Genomic DNA, 16979 nt, shown 5'->3' on the forward strand with positions numbered 1-16979 from the left:
GGTCGCTCTTACCTTGGTCTCGTGCGATGTCTGGCTTGTACCAGTATTTGGAGGTGTCCTGGACGAAGTTCACGGTCAGCTGCTTGCTGGAGAGCACCTCTGCAGCGTCAGCTCGGGGGTCAGGAGCACTCGGGGACTGCAGCTCTGGCAGCACGCTGGGAAACGGGATACTGAGTGAGCTCCCGCTGTGAGGACTGGAGAAGCCGCTGGGAGATGTAGACGCTGACCCCTGCGAGGTCTCTCCGTCGAACCCCACGAGGTTCTGCGGCGGCGGCTGGTAGTCGAGTCCCTCCAGCGCCGGGCCCAGGCTGAGCATCTGCTGCAGGGCTTTGGCTCTCGGCCCGCTGAGAGGAGAGCTGTGGGCGTTCGGCGCAGGGAGCAAGTGTTGAGACGGGACAGAAGACACTGGGGCGAAGCTCACGGAGTCCGAGGGATGAGCAGAGATGGACTGTGGAGACCTGCAAACCACAACACACACTATTGTTAACCATTAAACAAGCACTGCTGGGGCTATTCTATTACCTCGTCTACGTTTTCACTATTAAAGGGGACATATCATGATAATCTGACTTTTTCAATGTTTAAGTGCTATAATCGGGAACACGGTGTCTACCAACCCAGAAAACATGAGAACCCAGTAACTTTGTTTTGGTGAGCCTTTCTCTGCAAGAATGTAAAAAAAAATAAGCCAATCAGATTTCCTTCCCCTACTGACGTAGGAAGATGATCTTATTATAATATTACCGGCCCTTTATCTGCACGTTTACACCCACGGTGCCGCTGAGCAGATCCAGCAAAGCATGAAACTGTTCTGTGGTTGAGCACAGACGACCACTGAACACTGTTGACCAGAACATGTCAGCGCTGTCTTATAAACACCTCAGGAACTGTGGACACTTGTGTAAAAGTTCAACATGATGATGAACTACAGAAATGTCTCCACTAACATTCAGAAACTCTTCCTGAGTCTCTCCGTAAAGCTGAACTCGCTACTGGTTACTCTGGCATTCTGGAGGAGTGAGATTGGCTTGCTTTGGTTTTGCCGGAGTTTCTGAAGCTCGTGTAAAGTAACCTTTGATCAAAAAAAAGAAACTGCGAAACAAACAACTAAATTATGACTTTACAAAAACGCATTACAAACGTAAAACTTATGAGAGCATATGATAAATCTAAACACAACCTGGATGGAGCGCAACTCTGACCTAAAAGCCAACAAATCCTCCAGTTTCTTCAGCGTTTTCTGCAGAACTGAAGGATCCTCAATCATTTCAAGTCCAATGAAATCAAAATGGACAATTCTTGTTTATTTTATGAAATATTGCAGTGTTTATTATAAATAATTGTTCTGTCCACATCATTATATTGTTAAATTAATGTGGCTCACAGGGGTGTAAAGAAAAAAATATCATCAAGTAAAAGTACCATTACTTTCCAAAAAATATAGTATGAGTAAAAGTACTTGTCCAAAAAACAACTAGAGTAAGAGTAAAAGAGTAGTTTATTTAAGTACTCATGAGTAGTGGGTCCTGAGCTGTGGGTTCTACCCTCGGCAGGCCAGACGAGTCATTTGTTGATGTCAATTTGTAAAGAAAGACTACGTGACTGTACACATATTCAAATGCGTTCATCTATAGACTAAACAAATAATATGCACGTGCACGCCGTCGCCGGTTTCACAGATTCACATTTTGAAGTTTACACAGAGATGATAATGTTTTTCACAATTTTTCAAAACTTGCGCCGTGGAATCTGTTTTAGAGTTTGCGTTCTCGAGCACCAAACACTGCTGTCCTGCGAGTGAGCGGCCGGAGCGCATTAAGGGTTTTCTGTAGAACGGTGTCGTGTTAGCGGCCCATAAGTTAATAACTAATGATCTTTCCAACGGAAGTGAATCAATCAAAACTAACTTTATCTGGACAATAACTTTATTCTAGATCAAAAACTTAGCCAAAACTGTAATTTCATTATTATCACTGTAAAGCTGCTTTGAAACAGTCCATATTGTTGAACGCACTGTATAAAAGAAGGTGACTTGACTTATAATAAACACTGTAGATACTGTAATTCATATTCGATGTGAAAAAGTATGAATATTGCTGCTACAATACAGCTGAAATGTAACACTGCTTCAGTTTCCTCAACATCTTATCAAGCTTTTTCTTTAGACAAACACACAATAAACAGACAGATGATTGACAGCGTGTGATGATGATGATGATGATGATGATGATGATGATGACTGTACCTGTAGCTGTCGGAGAAGGACATGATGTCCCCGATGGCAGGCTGGACGTACGCTCTGTGCTGTAAAGCTTCATCTGATGCTGTGTGTCCCATAAACCCCGCAGTCTCTCTCGTCTCTGAAAGAATAACGTGCACTGCTTACATTAATATAAACTAGGGGTGTAACAATATATCGTGCCACAATATATCGCAATACAAAAATGCAACAATACGTATCGTGGATAGTGACAATATGTATCGTGGATAGTTCACCCAAAATAGAAATTACTGTATAAGAAAAAAATCATGTTTTCAGAGTTTTAGTGTCAGTACTACATTAACCCCCTGGGGTCGGCAATCACGCCGGCGTGATTTGCGCGTTTTTTTTCACATAGCAGCTGAATAAACTTAAAATACTCCGTCATATATGGTCATACAGACTTAATAAAAATTAAAAAAGAATCTGTGAGATGTCTACTTTTGTATGTGTCCACTTACAATCAAAACAAAACGTTGTGCTTTTGTAAAATAAAGAAATTAAACAGGGTGTGCATTCTGCCTCTCCGTATCGTTAACTTTTTTTTCTTGAGCACGTCTCTAAACATAAACAAAACTCAGCGAATACTTGTCACACATTTGTGAGCTCTATATATTTATAATCATTTAAGTGTGTAGTTTTAAATTATCTGATTCAAAACGAAAACAAATATTCTCTGTTTAAGTAATTTGTATAAAACCAACAAGATATTCAGTTTCTCTAACCCTTCCTCATTAGTTTTAATGTGACCACACCCACACGCGCAAAACATATAGAGATGCAAATCGTCCATGTGTCGCGCGAACGCCCCCATTACCTCAACAACAAAGCGGCAAACTTTATCAGTCCTCTGCAGTCGTCGAGTTTGGAAGACACGCTGTGAGATTATTGGGTTTACATCTGAAGAAGAAGATCGCGATTTGAAGACAAGAACGATTTTAAGGTAAGAAATAATTCTGAATTATATTAGTTAGTGTTATTGTTGCATAAACTTCATATTGCCATTGAACTGTTGCTCGATGCTTTAGTGAATGTTCCCTGCACGCGCTGTGAGAGTTTGAGTCATTCGCGCGACGTGCGTTTGAAAAGCAAAACGCACCATGATTTTACTCCAATCTCATTTCATAACGTCATATCGATTGTAAACATTTGAAGTAACATATGATAATCAATATATTTTTCTCTAGTGTAGTGTTACTGAAGTGTTCCCTTTTAACTATGCCTGCTATACTATTGTTCTTATTATTTGATTCAGCCCTGCAGGTATATGCCTACAAGGCACCACAAATGTATATATATGTATATATATATATATATATGTATATATATATATATATATATATATATATATATATATATATATATATATATATATATATATATATATATATATATAATATATATGTGTGTGTGTGTGTGTGTGTGTGTGTGTGTGTGTGTGTGTGTGTGTATTTTGTAAATTTTAAAAAGGAATTTTCACCAGAAATCTAAAATGTATTCCCACAATCATGCAGCCCTGGTTTCTTCTTGATATCAGCATGTTCACAGCTTTTTTATATATATATATATATTTTAGGTAGCTACCCGTCCTGCTGACTTCAACATGAGCATGAGGAGGTAAAGTGAAAAATCAAACACCTTGGAAATGACAGGTATGCACTATGTTTCAGGAAAGGAAAGGTGTGTGACTGGTTAAGTCTCTGTCTTTAGTTCAGTGTGTTAAATAATGTGCTTTTTGCCATTTGTTGTATATCTTTGGATTATGTTGTGTTGTAAATAAATCCAAACAATCAAAAAGCCATTCTTTTTTAAATCTCCTCATTCTTTGTGCAAGGTAATGTAATGATAGTGCCTGAGAGCTCCTGATAGGGCCATTATGGGAGGCTCTTTGTCTTTCTCAGGTGTTAAACACTCAATATTCATGGGTGGTTAACGCCTCCTCGCATAAAGCTTTCTTACACAAAACATGTCATACAAATTTTAAATCAATATATTGTCTTATCTGAATGAGTATTCAGGATGATTTTCACATAGTTTTGGAGCAAATATTCTAGGCTACGTGATACAATTTTCAAAAGCCTTGCAAAGAAATAATTAGTTTGTGTTTCATGACATTATTTCAGTGACTTTTTTTTTGGTCATTTTCACAAACCACGCATAAATGTTATTATCTCAAAACTACAAACTTTTACATACATGCTGCTGACATATTATTGTAGCAGAGTTTGTGCTGAATGCAGTGTAATAATACTTTAGTCATGAAAATGTCACAAGTAACAGAAATAAGCGCAAATGTTAGAGCATGTCAGAACACCTCCAGGACCCAGAAAACACCTCAGACCCCTGAGGGTTAAACTACTATATAATGTTAATTATAATGTATAATAATGCAATGGTCAGCTTCAGAATCATGAATATTTTTATTCTGGTGTCACCATTGTCTTTGAATTACAAGCACCAAGTCCAAACCTGTTCATTTAAACCCACAATGTAATATCAAAGTTAGCATTTTAATCAACAGTACATTTTTTGTTAACCTTTTATCATATGTCTTGGGAGTATCGCAATAATATCGTATCGTGAGTTCAGTATCGTGATATATATCGAATCGTGAAATGAAGGTATCGTTACATCCCTAATATAAACCAATGAAATGTGAAGTGTGTCAATAGTGGAACCACAGCTGTACACTGCATCTGTCACTCCATGCACACATTCATCAGTTTCTGCACACATTCATCTGTTCCCTATCAGTCGGGTCACTATGACGAACGTCGTGAACCGACTAATAGGAATCTCGCTAGAGAGCCGATCTACTTCGAGTGAAACTAAACGAGCCAATACACAATGGCGTGCAATCATTTGCATCAGCTGCGCAGCCTCGCAGCGCGGGTATATATGAGCAGCAGTGCGCGACTGTACACATATTCAAATGCGTTCAACAACAATGCATCCAACCGATGCTGTTTAATCTATCTAATATTGAGTGGTCAAACAACGAGCAAGCTCTTCAGGAAGATCTCTCGCGTCTGGTGCGGGCGATACAGCGCGGCAGTGGGGTCGACTTTCTTTTCTCTTTTATTTTTGTTTTTGTGTTTCTGAGCAAAACAAAAAAGCTGTTTTCACAGCTGGTAACGGTGCGCCAAGAGCGCTAAATAGCCGTTCTTACGGCTGGAAGACCGCCGTGAAGAGAGACAGCGCACGACAGGATGCACATTTCTGTCTGTGTCCGCTGCGACCGTTCCCATGCGTGCTTCAGTACCAAGAAGAGCATTCACCTGAAAGAGCTTACATGGGTGTGAGTTGCGTCTTTCTAAAGATGACATTCCACCCGTGTGTTTCTGGATGCGGTCGTTTCCTGTCCTCACTGACGGCCACGCAGGGCCGTTTGAAGGAATTTGGGGGCCCCAAGCAAAATGGACATGGAGCCCCCCCACCCCCCCATCCCCATCCCCATCCCATTATTATATAATGTTTAATAATTATTAATAGTGCTGTAGATTAACAGTTTATTGTAACACACATTATGTCTATCATATAATATATTGGGTATCGGGTAATGATTAAAAAAAATTGTAAACCTTTAAGGAGCCATTTTTTAAAACATCTATAAACATTACATAGATAGACGGACCAGATATTCCTAACACTTTGTTAAGGGTTACTAGTTGGTTTGTAAACTGTCTATAAACATTATCTGGAAGGTTATTATAAAGTTGCGACAGATGACTATAATACCTTGTTAAATAGTTAATAAACAGTACCAGTAAAACACGTGGGTTGTCCTGATACTGTACTTCAAAATGTAACAGTGTAAAAATTGCCACACAGAATAAAGTAACTGTTCAAGGTCCATTGGTAACTTATAAAAATAATGTCATATTTGCGTAAACTGTTACTACCGTATATCACACGACACTAGCACATTAAGATAAGCTATGAAAAAATCATGTTCCTCTGCCTCTTTCTGGTTAAATACTGTTTATAGATGGGTAAAAAGACTGTTTGCTAACTGTTAAATGACAATTAACTAAAGATTAAATAACTAACCATTTACCATCTATTAATGATGGTTATTATAAAGTGTTACCGAAAAGATATGTTAGCATTTCCATATTTTGATATTAGAAGGGAAGGGATGCAGCTGCTTTCACAACTACCAATGCTTAAAATCATCCCAAGCTAATGTTTGATGCACAGAATTTATTGTGTGGTTTTCCTAACCCCCATAAATAGATTATCACGGTGGAATAGTTAGTAGGCTATAGCATGCTATGCCACTTTCATCAAAACCTATTACAAGCTATAGCAATGTCATGTCATTAAATACGATAAACAGTGATTCTGGAACAGGTCTGCGTCTTCCTTATCCCGTTAAAAAAACATATTACAGCAAAAGAAAAGTTGCACTAACTGTTCGTTACCAGCAGCATTTGCCGTCAGGCAGGTAACGTTAGCTAACATAAACATATTTTTGCTAGCCTACCTGCTGCAAAATTACACCACTTGTACAAGACAAGTAGAGCTATTTTATCCAGTGTAATTTATCACTTACCACTATCTTGTTTTTCTTTTTCTTTTCTGCCTTCCTGAAGCATAATTCCGCTTCATTATGACTACCGAGGAGGTTTTGTATTTTGCCGGCCGCAGAGATTGCGTGGTTGGCTGGCTGCTGTCAGCGAGAGGGGCCCTCTTGAGGGGTATCCCGATAACAGTGTCATTGCACTTTACTGCATTGACTATCAAAGGGGTCCTCACGCAGTTTGTTGTTGCATTTTATTCTTAACCAGTCGTTGTCTTGGGGCCCCAGGCCAGCTCGGGGCCCCAAGCAATTGCTTGGTTTGCTTGCCTTGTCGCGACGGGCCTGCGGCCACGATCACTGTCTCGCATGCCTGGGAAACATGTGAGACTGTGTTCGTGGGTGGTTCATGTTTTCGCACGGGAACATGACCACGTCGGCACGCCGGTTGACTCTGCTTTCTCCGGAAAGCTTGAGTCCCCTCTGTTGTTGGCCAGCCGCTGCTTGTGTGTGAAAGCACAGCTGCAGGTCTGCTCGACACTCTGGGACACCAGCTTGTCATGTGCCGTCGAGCTGCCGGGCTGCAGCGCAGGTTGTCATGGCAACCCAGCGCTCGCTTGACGCTCTAGGTGCGTGGTCCCCATGTCTATTCTCCGTTTTAGTGCCCTTCCTGGTGGCCACCAGGAGAGGTCTACTTCAGTAGAATAGCTTGGGTGATCCTGAGAGCTTCTCCTTCGGGGAACCAACCCCCTAGGGCCCCTCCCTGTCTAGCGCATCACAAGCTGTGCAGCTTCTGGATGGGATTGCTGGTCCTTCAAAAAAATTAAATGGAGGAACCTAGTGTTTCATTCAAGGCTCCAGCTGAGGGCAGATGTCGATTGCTACATCGGAGAGAGGGGCTGTTTTGTTCTGGAAATGAGGATGATGTTAAGTTCCCACTGTAATAGTGTGTGTGCTTATGCTGAATCAGATTCAGAGCTGACAGCCATGCTTTCCCGGGTCTTCTCGGACGTGCATTGAAAACTTAGCAGTATGGAGCTATATTGGTGCCAAAATATGGAACGCCAAAAGTGCCAAATTCTGCATAAAGTTTTCACCTCTCTCACTACTCTCAATGGTGGGGTCTCTGGCAGGCCACCTCTACCCTGCATCCGAGTCCAAGGCACTCTTATTGCACGAGGGTAGTTCTGAGCCGGGATTGAGCTGCGCTTGTCGACTGACCATGTTCAAGTCACAGTGCTGGCCCTCGATCAGACCTTGGTGGTCCAGAAGCGCCCCTGGCTGTCCTTGTAGAGGTGTGAGAGCTCGACAAAGTACGCTTTCTCGATGCTCCCATCTCATAAGGTGGCCTTTTCGGCGACACTGTTGAGAACTGGCCCAGCAGTTCTCCACAGTCAGCAGGAGACTGAAGCGCTTCCCCCGACGTACCACCAGAGTACCTCGTGGGCTGCCCCTCAGTCTACTCGTCGCCAAGGGTGTCATCCCCTGCAAAAAAAGAAAAAAGACTCCGGCACAGCCTGCTCTACTGTGTCTGCTGCAGGAGGATGACACCGCCCGTCTCAACCACTGTTTAAGTGGTCGGTGAAACAATCACTGGAGACGGGTGACCCGGAGATGGGTTGAGCTGCTCTCTCCCAGTAGAGGGCTGGGAAACTAATCCTTTGAGTCAAAATTATGTTACACCGGCGTTTATATTAGGGGATTTTAATAAATGCATCCTCGGTGATGTACTGCCGTCCTTCCAACAGTACGTGGATGTCCCCACAAGAAAAGAGAACACTCTGGACTTGTGTTATGGCAATATAACTGATGCCTTCAGCGCTCGGGCTCACCCTCCACTCGGCTTCTCTGACCACAATGTCGTGTTCCTCCTCCCGCAATACAAACCGGAACTGAAACGCATCAAGCCACAAACGCACAGCATCACCCAATGGTCGGAGGACGCAATTACACAGTTGCAGGGCTCTCTTGCATGCACCGACTGGGACGTTTTTCAGGGAAGTTTGGATGAGCGGACTTCACTAATAACGGACTATATAAAATTCTGCATCACCAAAACTATTCCGACTATGAACATCACCAGATACCCAAATTCTAAGCCCTGGATAACCCCCCATATCAAGCTCAGTCTCAAACAAAAACAAAAAGCTTTTAAGCAGAAGGACTGGGCCACTCTCAAACTACTCAATAGACAGACAAAAAATGACATCACCAAAGCCAAAATGAAATATAAAGATAAAATGGAGCAAGAATTCAGTAACATGAACACAAAACAAGCTTTTTCAAAGAGTCAAAATACTAACTGGACAGGAACAAAAACAAAAACAGAACCACATCACCACATCACAGCACCAGACCCATTAACCTCCTCCAACACCCTAAATAACTTTTTTGCTCGGTTTGACACCCATGACTATTCTACCATATGTGAGGATTTGCTCAGCGCCCTCCCCCACCAAGAACCCACACACCCCCCCTTCACAGAGGAGGATGTCAGACAGCAGCTGGCCAGGTGCAAACCTGGCAAGGCAACAGGGCCAGACGGCATCCCAGCAAGGGTGCTTAAGCTCTGTGCCATGGAGCTCTCTCACATTTTCCACACCATCTTCTGGGAATCATATAGGACAGCCTCAATACCCATCCTCTGGAAAACCTCAACCATTGTACCTATCCCAAAGAAACCCCGCCCATCAGAGCCTAACCACTATCGACCAATTGCACTCACACCCATAATCATGAAATGTTTGGAAAAATTAATCCTCCACCTCATCTTGCCGACTGTCAGACAAAACCTGGACCCACATCAATTTGCATATAGACCCAGACGAGGTACGGAGGACGCAGTGGCATGCCTTCTCCATCCTATTCTTCAACACCTACAGACATCTGGAAACTTTGCTTCAGTCCTCTTCATTGATTTCAGCTCCGCTTTCAACACAATCCAACGTCACCAGCTCATCAAGAAATCACATTACCTCAACATCTCCCCACTTCTCATTCACTGGATTCATAACTTCCTCAGCAACAGACCGCAGACCGTTAGAATTGGCTCAACAACATCATCAACCATCATCACCAACACTGGTGCCCCACAGGGCTGTGTTCTCAGCCCCTTCCTCTACACCCTGTACACCAACGACTGCAATAGCCCATCACCTGTCACTACTTACTACAAATACGCTGATGACATTGCCATAGTTGGATTACTCAACAACAACAACTCCATCACAGCATATCAGGACTCAATTTCACAGTTTTCACAGTGGTGTCAGAACAATTACCTCCAACTAAACACAGACAAAACAAAAGAGTTGGTCATGCACACATCCAAATCACCACCTGGACTGAACCATAACCACATTCACGGTCAACCAATCGAACAGGTCAGCAGCTTTAAATACCTGGGACTAATTATAGATAATAAAATCAACTTCAAGGAACATGTCACTACCATCCAGAAACGTGCACAACAAAGACTACATGTAATACGCAAATTAAAAGCCCTCTCTGTTGCCCCTCACCTCCTGCTCCTACTTTATAAAAGCATCATTCAACCCACCCTGCTGTACTGCTCAACCTGTTTCTACACAATGCTAACTGCCACCTGTAAAAACAAACTCACTAAAATCACACATATTGCCTCCAAGATTATCAATCTTCCCACACCCAGCTTATCAGACATGAATGACACAGCCATCACACGCCTAGCACGCGCAATAGCAGCCGACACAGACCACCCCCTGAATACATTCTTCACACACTACTCCGGTCTCCGGACTATCCGGTCGCAGATACAGAGCACTAACCTGGACTAAAGCCCACTTCAAAAAAAGTTTTGTCCCCACCGCCATCACAGTGCTGAACAAACTGTAATATTGCCCCCTCACCTCAGTTGCCTTGTTGTTGTTGTTTTTTATGTAGGTGTCTTAATGAGTTGTGTGTTTGTATATGCACTTGGATATGTGTTATATGTTCTATATGTTCCTTATATGTTTTATTTCTGTGCTATGGAGAATGGAAAAAATGTGTGAAAATGATTATCCCTATGGGACAATAAAGACTCTATCTATCTATCTATCTATCTATCTATACCACTGGAGTCAAAGTGTAAAAAAAAAAGAGCAGTTCCTCTATCTCTGGTCTGAAGAGGGTCCGGAGGGTAGTGGGAGGAGAGAATCCTCACCACCCTCATCCGACTCTTCTGTCGCCAGCAGGCAGCAGTGTGTGGTTCGAGAACGCAACCAAGCCACCTTCTACCTCGTGGAACCAGGTAAGTGCTGCACAGCACACTTAGACCACGCTACGGGCCGCCTCCCCAAGAGAGCCTCCCGGGCCGGGTCCCTGTGCTCCACCTCACTGCCTCGCTCCGGGTACGCCTATGGTCCCTTTGGTCCCGCTTGTACGGTCTTTGTGAGCCTGGTTAGCGCTCCCCAGTCCGTCTCGCTGGCTCATCGAACCGTCAGGCTCAGCTATGCGATTCATTTCGCCCGGCGTCCCCCCAAGTTTCGGGCCATCCACTCCACTTGTCTTGCGAGCGGAGATCGCAGACCTACTGACGAAGGACGCGATAGAGCCGGTCCCTCCAGCCGATATGAGGTCAGGGTACTACAGTCCCTACTTCATTGTACCCAAAAAAAGAGGGGGGTTACAACAGATCTTGGACCTGCGAGTTTAGAATCGGAGTCTTCACAAGCTACCGTTCAAAATGCTCACGCACAAACGGATTTTCGAATGCATCCGTCCCCGAGATTGGTTTGCCGCAATCGACCTGAAGAACGCCTACTTTCATGTCTTGATTCTTCCTCGAAACAGGCCGTTTCTGCGCTTTGCGTTCGAGGGTCGAGCATATCAGTACAAGGTCCTGCCCTTCGGGCTGTCCCTGTCTCCCCGTGTCTTCACGAAAGTCACGGAGGGGGCCCTTGTTCCCATGAGAGAACAGGGTGTTCACATCTTCAACTATCTCGATGACTGGCTCAAACTAGCACACTCTCGAGAGCCGTTATGCGAACACAGGGACCTCGTGCTCAGGCACCTCAGCCAGTTGGGTCTACAGGTCAACTGGGAGAAGAGCAAACTCGCCCCTGTGCAGAGGATCTCTTTTCTCGGTATGGAGTTGGATTCGGTCGCACAGATAGCCTGCCTCACAGAGGAACGTGCTCAGTCGGTGCTGAACTGCTTGAACACGTTCAAAGGCAGGACGGCGGTCCCACTGAAATTCTTTCAGAGGCTCCTGGGGCATATGGCAGCGGCTACGGCGGTAACCCTGCTCGACCTGCTTTATATGAGACAGCTTCAGCACTGGCTTCTAGGCCGAGTCCTGAGATGGGCGTGGCATCACGGCACTCACCGGGTGGCAATCACACCGGTGTGCCGCCATACCTTCAGCCCGTGGTCAGACCTCCCGTTCCTGCGTGCAGGAGTCCCCTAGGAACAGGTCTCCAGGCATGCTGTGGTGTTCACAGATACCTCTGCCACCGGCTGGGGTGCCACGTACAACGGGAATGCAGTGTCAGGGTTTGGATGGGCCCCCATCAGCATTGGCACATTAACTGCCTCGAGTTTCTAGCAGTACGTCTCTCTCTGAGCCGCTTAAAAAGGCCGCTACAGGGCAGAGATGTGCCGGTCCGTTCGGACAACACTGCGACCGCTGAGTACATCAACCGCCAAGGTGGTCTACGCTCCTGTCGTATGTCGCAACTCGCCCTCCATCTCCTCCTCTGGAGTCAGAAGCATCTGAGGTCGCTTCGAGCCATGTATGTCCCCAGTGTGCTCAACCGTGTGGCCGACGAGCTGTCACAAGCTTTACTTTCGGGACTCCACCCCCAGGCGGTTCAGCTGATCTGGAGAGAGTTCGGGGAGGCTCAGGTAGAACTGTTTGCCTCTTCAGAGACCTCACATTGCCAGTTGTTTTTCTCCTTGACTGAGGGAACACTCGGCACGGACGCACTGGCACACAGCTCACCTGGACTTGGTTCCCAGAACTCAAACTCCCTGTGTCAGTCCCTCCCTGGCCTATTCCTCTGAGGAAGGATCTTCCGACTCAGAGACGGGGCACCCTATGGCACCCGCATCTGGACTTCTGGAAACTCCATGTCTGGTCCCTGGACGGGACGCGGAGGTTCTAGGTGACTTACCCCCAGAGGTACTTAACACCATCACTTCAGCACAGGCGCCGTCCACGAGACGCGTTTACGCCTTGAAGTGGAACCTGTTCGTCAAGTGGTGTTCTTCTCACAGAGAAGACCCCCGGAGATGTTCGATAGGGTCCGTGCTTTCCTTCTTGCAGCAAGGGTTGGAGCGAAGACTGTCCCACTCCACCCTCATAGTACATGCTGCTGCTATTTCAGCTTATCATGACCACATAGATGGCAAAACCGTTGGAAAGCGCGACCTGGTCGTCAGGTTCCTTAGGGGGGCGAGACGATTAAATCCTCCTCGACCCGCCTCCATACCCTCTTGGGACCTTTCCCTGGTGCTCCGAGCACTTCAGGATGCTCCCTTTGAGCCTTTGCAGTCAGCAGACTTAAAGCTTCTTTCCATGAAGACTTTGCTGCTGGTTGCATTGGCCTCTATCAAGAGGGTAGGGGACCTGCAGGCATTTTCGCTCGACGAATCATGCCTAGAGTTCGGGCCGGGTGACAACCATGTTGTACTGAGACCCCGGCCTGGCTATGTGCCCAAGGTTCCTACCACTCCCTTCAGGGACCAGGTAGTGAACCTGCAAGCGCTGCCCCTGGAGGAGGCAGACCCAGCCCTGGCTTTGCTCTGTCCTGTTTGCGTTCTGCGTTTTGTACGTGGACAGAGCTCAAAGCGTCAGGACCTCAGACCAGCTCTTTATCCGTTGAATCCTTGAGAACCAGATCTGGGCTGGGTCCCATATGTATGACCCTATGGGGATCCCATATGTGTATATTCTCCACGGCTGCTCCTAACGCAAACCCATGTCTTTCCCTTGGGCTAAGTCACCCAGTATTGCATATGTAGTACAACCTTCGGTAGTCCATATGTATTCCACATTACTCTTTGAAGGAAGTGGCTTCCGCAGGATCCTCCTTTCCCCTCAGAAAGGGCACGCTTTCCCAGTGTTATCCAATAAACTCACTGTATGGGTTATCACGGAACAACAGTGACAGATACACTCTGTGTTTAGCCTCCTCCTATCGTCCTTCCAGGCAAGAAGGTGTAGAGGCTTGCACAGGGCGCTGGATGGGGTGCAGCAGCTGTGGCACTTTGGTAGGGATTCCTATTTGTCGGTCACGACATACGTCATTGTGACCCGACTGATAGGGAACGAGGGTTACCATATGTAACCGAGACGTGGGAGGGAACGGAGACGAACGTCCCGTCGCCACATCTGCTGCCGGCCGCCGGGGCAGCCAGCTTATCGGCTTGGCTCCCCAGCAAAAAACTGAAGTGCAATCGCACCTGCTGCTCATATATGAGTGTGTGGTGAACAGTGAGTGTGTGGTGAACAGTGAGTGTGTGGTGAACAGTGAGTGTCTGTGTGATTTACCGTGTTCAGCTCTATAGGATCCGAATGAAGGAGACAGAGTCTGTTTGAACGGAGGATAGTTCATCATCACGCTCTTCCCTGGATTCCCTGGATCAACACACACAACAGCAGATCAGTCACACATCAGTGCAACAGTGTGTGTGTGTGTGTGTGTGTGTGTACCATAAGGAGTGAATGGTGAGATGGGGAACACTGGTGTTAAGGGCATCACGTAACGTCCAGTGCTGTGTGTGTGTGTGTGTGTGTGTGTGTGTGTGTGTGTGTGTGTGTGTGTGCGTGTGCGTGCGTGTGTGTGCGTGTGTGTGTTACCGTAAGGAGTGGTTGGTGAGATGGGGAACGCTGGTGTTAAGGGCATCACGTCACTGCCAGTGTGAGATGAGAACTGAACACCGTCTGTACAGAACACTGCTGCACACTGACACACACACACACACACACACACACACACACACACACACACACACACACACACACACACACACACACACACACACACACACACACACACACACACACACACACACACACACACACACACACACACAGGAGTTAACAAGCAATTCCCCTAATGCAGGAATAACACAGATTTGTGTTGTATTGACTGTGTTTGTATTTTTTGAGTGTGTGCTAAATGAATCATGTTGATCTAGTAGTGAATCACAGAGTGTGTGTTGAGTCGCAGTGTGAAGTGTTCAATACATCAACAAAAACTATGAAGAACACAAGATGATGATGAGACGACATACACATCCTTAAACGCTATCTGGGACCAAATCAACATGCAATTTTCTGACGAAAACATTTTCTTCAACAAAAAAGAACAGAAAAAATATCAGTTTTTATCAAGCCTCTAGAATGCTGTGGTTGCCAGATCTCAGAGGTTTAATCTGGGTTAAATATAGTATATATTGTATATTAGTGCTTAAAAGAAAATTGTCATTGAGTCAGTGTGTGTTCCTTCACTGTAATCATCAAACCTTCTCCGTGATTTCTGTAATACATACAAGCATGAGCTCCGCTATATTCTGGTTGCTGAATGCACTTATACGTGACCTCTGTGTGACATAAGTCGACAGCATTGCTGAGTATTTTCTGCTTAAAACTGCAGTGAACCAAAGACAGTCTCAAAAACACGGTGTGAAATCGCTGGTGTTTCTGACGTCACACACTATCTTGTAACCAATCAGATCAACGTGTGATCGTCAACCAGTGGATCTCTGAGTGAGTGAGTGAGTGGAGGCGGGGCTCATATGCATATTCATAGAGCTGCGCATACTAAATGAGGCAAGGGTGTCGAGTTACATTCAAGATATTTTAAGACTAATTATTTTTCAAGAAAAACGGTTAAATATGTAATTTTGGTGATCAAAGATAAGTTTTAAGGGATAAAATGATTGACTACAAGGAGACTTTAACATAATTTAGAATTATTTTAATTACTAGAACGAATTTCACTGACTCTGACTCTGACACTGAGAAGATTTTGAGATGTACTAGTTATCATAATGTAGGGAGTGTGTGTTCATTTCTCTGCTAATATTATAAATCAGGGAACTGGATGAGTAAATGAGTCAAATAAAGCATGCGCTCGAGTCTACATCCTCTTGATTTGTGCTTATAGAAGAAAGTGCAGTAATTCTGACGAAATGTTAAGACATTTCTCTCATGACAACAATCATGATCAGTAATTAAGATTACAATTTTGAGCAAAATAATGGAGATGATCAGTTTAACCATAATATAGCATGACTAAAACTAGCGTAAAAAGCCCAGTCTTTGAGGCAACTAGAACTGGACTGAAGCTAGTTTGAGTGAATGTGATGAAAGGAGAGGTTATTGCTGTACCTGTGTGTGTGTCTCGCGGCCAGCGCTGGGCGTCAGTGTGTGTGTGTGATCCAGAGTCCAGGACGGGTGTCCACGAGCTGCGCTGAGCTGAACACCATCTGAGGAAACACACAGAAACACATGAACACGGACACACACAGCGAGTGTGAACACTCATCTGACATCACACGGCGAATATCTCACGGCGTCGGCGACTCGTCTGCACTCCTCTCAGAGCGCGTCACACTGCATGATCGTCACTCGCGTGAACGAGCACCAGTTTGCCTATGATTGAGGGCATTTATCGGCGATCTCACAAAACCTGTCGACTAGCAAAAATCTGTCCGAATCATTCAGTGTGAAATCAGGAATGCTGAGAGAACATTGTGCTTGGGACGTTTCTCATCAAGCCCATCTTTTAGCGGCTGTTTGAACACATTCGACCACATGAGCGTTTACACTCCGAAAGCAATCCGGTCGAATGTGACTACATCTGGAAGTGCTGAACGTGGACAAGCTCCAAACGTTTAGAGCCGCTTACACCTGTATTTAGTGTCGTCCACTTGTGATCCGATCAACAAAGACGCATCTGAGCACCAGGTGGAAACAGAGCGTTTGATAACCGGCTAACCTGAGCACATCTGTAATACTGTGGCTCAACAGCTGGATACACACATCACAGTAAATGTGAAGATGGCTGACAGCACAAACACAGTGACTTCTTCACACAGATTCAAAATCATTGTATTCATTTATTCTGTGCTTGTTTGTGTCACACTGCAATACACAGGTTTACTAGTTAAAGATCTGGGGCCTCATTTATAACCGTTGCGTACGCACAAAACAGGCCCTGAAAGAGGCGT

General features: G+C 45.1%; 1 protein-coding gene across 2 annotated transcripts in view; it reads right to left on the bottom strand.

Moving 5' to 3' along the window:
• tns3 (tensin 3) overlaps positions 1 to 16979 on the bottom strand; it is an 82951-nt gene that overhangs the window by 8310 nt on the left and 57662 nt on the right. For both annotated transcript variants that reach the window (XM_079611701.1, XM_079611702.1), the window contains 5 exons: positions 16138 to 16235; positions 14602 to 14707; positions 14293 to 14379; positions 2246 to 2360; positions 13 to 458 (listed from right to left, as the gene is read on the bottom strand). In XM_079611701.1, coding sequence (XP_079467827.1) covers positions 13 to 458; positions 2246 to 2360; positions 14293 to 14379; positions 14602 to 14707; positions 16138 to 16235 — 852 coding nt within the window. The remainder of the gene's footprint in view (positions 1 to 12; positions 459 to 2245; positions 2361 to 14292; positions 14380 to 14601; positions 14708 to 16137; positions 16236 to 16979) is intronic.

This window comes from Phoxinus phoxinus, assembly GCF_949152265.1.
Source record: "Phoxinus phoxinus genome assembly, chromosome: 5".
NCBI lineage: Eukaryota > Metazoa > Chordata > Actinopteri > Cypriniformes > Leuciscidae > Phoxinus > Phoxinus phoxinus.